Source organism: Podarcis erhardii (genome assembly GCF_964252035.2).
Source record: "Podarcis erhardii genome assembly, chromosome: 3".
Lineage (NCBI taxonomy): Eukaryota > Metazoa > Chordata > Lepidosauria > Squamata > Lacertidae > Podarcis > Podarcis erhardii.
The window spans coordinates 69,911,896-69,916,577 of NC_138507.1; the positions used below are offsets into that span (position 1 = coordinate 69,911,896).

Genomic DNA, 4,682 nt, shown 5'->3' on the forward strand with positions numbered 1-4,682 from the left:
GTCCGCCCACAGCCCCCCCTACGCACGCGCGCAGCAGCCGCCGCCGGCAGGTTCCAGCCAATCCCACGCCGAGCCGAGACGCGCGCGCGCGGGGGTGGGGTGGTGGGCGGGAGCTCGGCGGCTTAAACTGCGCCCGCCTCTTCCGGTTTACTGGAGAGGGGAGACCTTGGTTTATTTTTCCGCCTCCGAGGTGATGCTGCCGGTTGTGTGAAACGTAAGAGGGTGTTTCTCTCCCCCCCCTTCCCCTTGTTTGTCGTGTTCGCTGCCAGCGCTTTCCCTCTGCCAGAGTAGCTGTGCGGCTTCTTCCTCGCGCCCCTCAATTTTCCTCCTCCTGCCTCGCGTAGCCTCTTGTAGTGTTGTGTGTAGAGAAAGGCTGATGTGATGCCTGGTGGCCAACGCTGAAATGTGCGAATGGGTTAAGGCAGCTTTGCCCCCGCCACCTGATTCTAAACCTGAGAGCCTCTAGCTCATGAATGATAGCTCCCCCCCCCGACACCTTTCTTTCTTGAAAATATTACTTTTTACTTACGTAGAGTATGAGACTCTAAATCTCAGGGTTGTGGGTTGGAGCCCCACGTTGGGTCACGTTGGGCAAAAGATTCCAGCATTGCATGTGGTTGGACTAGATGACCCTGATGGATCTTCCGAACTCTACAATTCTGTGATTCTATGTTGAGTGCTAGTATGTGTTTAAATACTGGTATGCATTCAGAATTTTGTTAACGCGTAATGAAATAAATAAATAAATTTTAAAATTGTCCAGTAGCACCTTAGAGACCAACTAAGTTTGTTCTGGGTATAAGCTTTCGTGTGCATGCACACTTCTTCAGATACTGTACACTGAAACAGGAGTCACCAGACCCTTATACAGTGGTACTTTTGGTTGTGGATGGGATCAGTTCCGGAGGTCCAGTCAGATCCCGAGGTTTCCGCATGTGTGTGCGGCAGAACCTAGTAAAATACTTCCAGGTTTACCATGTGTGCATCCCGAAGTTTACATAACAGTATATAGTGGGAGGGTGGGGTGGGGTTTTTCTCAGAAGGGTAGTAGGAGATGGGTGATTGACTCAGTGGGTATGGTAATGCTGTTGAAGCAAGGGATAGTATGCAGGTGACCAAAAATAGCTTTAGCATATGCAATGAGACAAGAATCTAATATCGCTATTCAGACCAGGTCTCTCCCTAGTTTTCAGTTTAGTAATAAGTTGTAATTCAGCAACTTCTCGTAACAGCCAGTAATGCATAATGTTAGCAACTTGATTTACTAGTTGTAGGGTGATTGAGAGTGCAATTCTGTGCATGCAAAATACCTAACTGGTTTCAATGAGGCTTCTTTTCCTGAATTCCTCCATAGGACTGAAGCCTTAAAACTTCAGTAAAAAAAAATTCTATAAACTGTGTCACACACATATTTTGACTCCTTTTTTTATTTATTGGTTTCTTTAGGAGTCTGAAAATCTTTTGTGAAGATGGTGAATGTTTTGAAAGGAATACTTATAGAATGGTAAGTAGTACATTTTATGTGTGGCTGCCGCTGAAGATGGTTCAGAAACTTCAGCTGGTGCAGAATCCAGCAGCCAGGTTGTTCACTGGGGCCAAGACCATTTGAGCATATAATACCAATCCTGGCCCAACTGCACTAACTGCCAATCAGTTTCTGGGCCCAATTCAAAGTGCTGGTTTTGACCTATAAAGTCTTAAATGGCTTGGGACAACAATACTTCAGGGACCACCTCTCCCCCTATGAATCAGCCTGGACCATGTGATCTTAGGCCCTTCTTTGGGTGCCTCTTCTGTGAGAGGTCCAAAGTGTGGCAACATGAGAACAGGCCTTTTCTGTGGTGGCTCCTTGTTTGTGGAATGCTCTCATCAGGGAGGTTCACCAAGCACCTTCATTATATATCTTTATGTGCCAGGCAAAAACTTTCCTTTATAACCTGGCCTGTGTTCTTTATCTTGCCTTTTTAAGTGAGCAGGATGTTTTAAGTGTATTTCATTTTCCTTTTGGTTTTAATGTATTTATTTGCAGGAGGGTTTGTCTGTCTGGTTGAAAGTTGCTTTGGGTTGCCCCGGCTAAGCTAAAGCAATGGACAAATTTTATAAACAATAATAAATGAAATGACATAAGTGAAACTGGAAACTGGTTATTATAATTCCTGAATGAAATCATTGGCATGGAATATGAATAAAAGTAGGAGACTAGAAAAAATGGCCTTTCCTAAATCCAAGACTCTTGAGATACAGGATAAATATCTTCAGTCAAATTGTTGAACCACCCTGCAATATGTTATGCTTTAATTTTTGTGTGCTATACCACATTTCCTTTCCCCTCTAGTTGAAAAGTATTGTTGCTTGTAATACAGCTATCATGCCTACTACCATAGCCATATGATAATGCAACTACCATAGCTCTATGATTGTGTTCCCTGTCCAGCTCAGCCTATTTGAAGGCCAGATTTTTACATTATAAACAGCTTGACTGAATTTTAGTTGTATTTTGATAGGTTAAGCTCAAAGAGCTGCTCAGACTCCTGGCTTTCAAAAGGGGTCTTAACTGCAGTACTCCCAATTTCTTTTTCTGAAGCTCACCAGCTATGTAATAACTTTAGAGCACTCTGGGGATTTCAGTAATGCTTCTGAAGACCATCCAGTTTCCATGACTACAGAGGTAAGTAACAAACCAGTCCTGAAAACGTACTCATGAGCTGCCTTATAGTTCAGTTATTCCAAAAGAGTGTAAATTTAATTCAGTTAAAATATCATGTGATGTGACCATTTTATTTGTGCCTCCACAGTGACCCAGCCATGAAGCAGTTTCTGCTGTACTTGGATGAATCAAATGCCCTGGGGAAGAAGTTCATCATACAAGACTTGGATGAAACACATGTCTTTGTGTTAGCTGAGATGGTTTACTTCCTGCAGGAGAAAGTGGGAGAGTTAATGGACCAGAACTCTTTTCCCATTACACAAAAATAGAAAATGGGACTGGAATTGTCTGTGTCTAACTACAATCAATAAATGTGGAACTGAAACTTAATGTGTAGATATTCCTGGTAATAGATTTGGTGGGGATTCAAAAGCAAAAGTCACTATAGCAAATAAACTATTTAATTAGATTGTATGTTCAAAAATTCTCTTTGATTTTCTTGCTGTGGTAGTTACAGACTATGAAGTATAGTTTTCTGATAGCCACTGCAAGTGATTTTAGAGTTTACTTGTTTGAACTTTAGGCTATGCTTTATTGAGGGTGAGGGAAATCAATGTTCATATTGTTTATTCTTTGTAACTTTCCTTTTAGAGGGAAGATAACCTTAAAGCACATATGCTTTCTGTTTTTAATGGATTGTGCAACTTTTTTTACAGGACCAAAGGAGACTACCAAATTTCATGTGATGGACCTTGAAAAATAAACAATAATATGAATCCTGCATAACATTGAATAATTTTCAACAGGTTTATAGCTCTGTCTTATACATTTTTAGAGAACTACATTTCACTAAGTTTCATCAGGTTTGTGTATAGGATTGCAGTCTTAGGCACACTTACCTGGGAGTAAGCCCAGTTGAATTCAGTAGGATTTACTTCTGAGTAGAGATTGCACTGTTGGAAAGTGTTCTTGTGCTTGGTTTGGTCAGGCTTTTATTTTTTAGCATTTCCAGGAATTTTCTTCTTTTGATTTATAGGGTTCATTATGAACCCTACTGAAATGAAGTTTGAAACTTTTATTCAAGCTTTTACAATATTGTATAAAAATAGAGTGCAATAAAGATTTTATAGCTAATTATGAAATCTAAAAAACAGGAAGGAATTAAACTTTTGGGCACTGAGAAGGTTAGTATGCATTACTTGCACCTGCTTCTACCGATGCAGATGTTTTCCCATTAATTTAAAATCATGTCACTTGCTAAGTGGCTATTATGGTGATGCAACACAGTTACCAATTCTAACACACAAATCATGTTTAATGCCTTTGGACTCGTAATATTTAAGGGTAAAAAGCCCTGGCTTGTTCCTATTGTACAGATGGAAGATGAAGATGCTTAAGGCTATGCAGTCATTCTCTGGGTAGCATGACCTTTGTATGTGGGTCCAAGGTCAATGCCCTACCTAGTGGGCCATATCAATCCCTTATTGTGTCAAGAGGCTTTCCTCTCTTCCTTTCACAATTTTTTTTTGTATTTCTAAGCTTCAGCTTGTTGCTGTGCATGGATGGGAGAAATCAGAATGTGAATTTTAGGGGAAAGAGCAAGCCATTTCTTCTCAGATGCTTGATATAGCACCAATAATCTATTAAGATTCTGATTTAAATCAAACACACCTGCTGGTCTAAAAGCCTTATCAATGAGAAAATATACCAGTAAGGGGAGCTTACCAGGTTTTACAACAATTTGTGTTTTTTTTTAATCCAAAACAAATTGAAAGAATGGCATAGCTGCTTCCCTTGCCCTCCAGTCTGTTGCTTTCCTTATAAAAGGAGAGTGAGAAATCAGAGATGTATTTTATTTTAAACAGATGCATGGTTTCTTTCAGCTAGTTCATTACTTATGCAGGAAAAAGGAAGGAGTTGTCACTTTTTCAAGCACTGGTAACATGCTTAAGCAATTAAAATGGGGTTTTATTAATCTTGTTTTCCCAGTTTAATAATTTTGGCTTCTCATACGCATTGAAAGAATCCTGACAGT

The 4,682-nt window shown here is 40.3% G+C and overlaps 1 protein-coding gene across 1 annotated transcript; it reads left to right on the forward strand.

Moving 5' to 3' along the window:
- Positions 1-75: 75 nt before the first annotated feature.
- GTF2H5 (general transcription factor IIH subunit 5) lies at positions 76-3,433 on the forward strand. Its single transcript, XM_081854406.1, has 3 exons — positions 76-214; positions 1,447-1,504; positions 2,796-3,433. The coding sequence occupies exons 2-3, from the start codon at positions 1,470-1,472 to the stop codon at positions 2,974-2,976; spliced, it is 216 nt and encodes a 71-aa protein (XP_081710532.1). The 5' UTR covers positions 76-214; positions 1,447-1,469; the 3' UTR covers positions 2,977-3,433.
- The last annotated feature ends 1,249 nt before the right edge of the window (positions 3,434-4,682 follow it).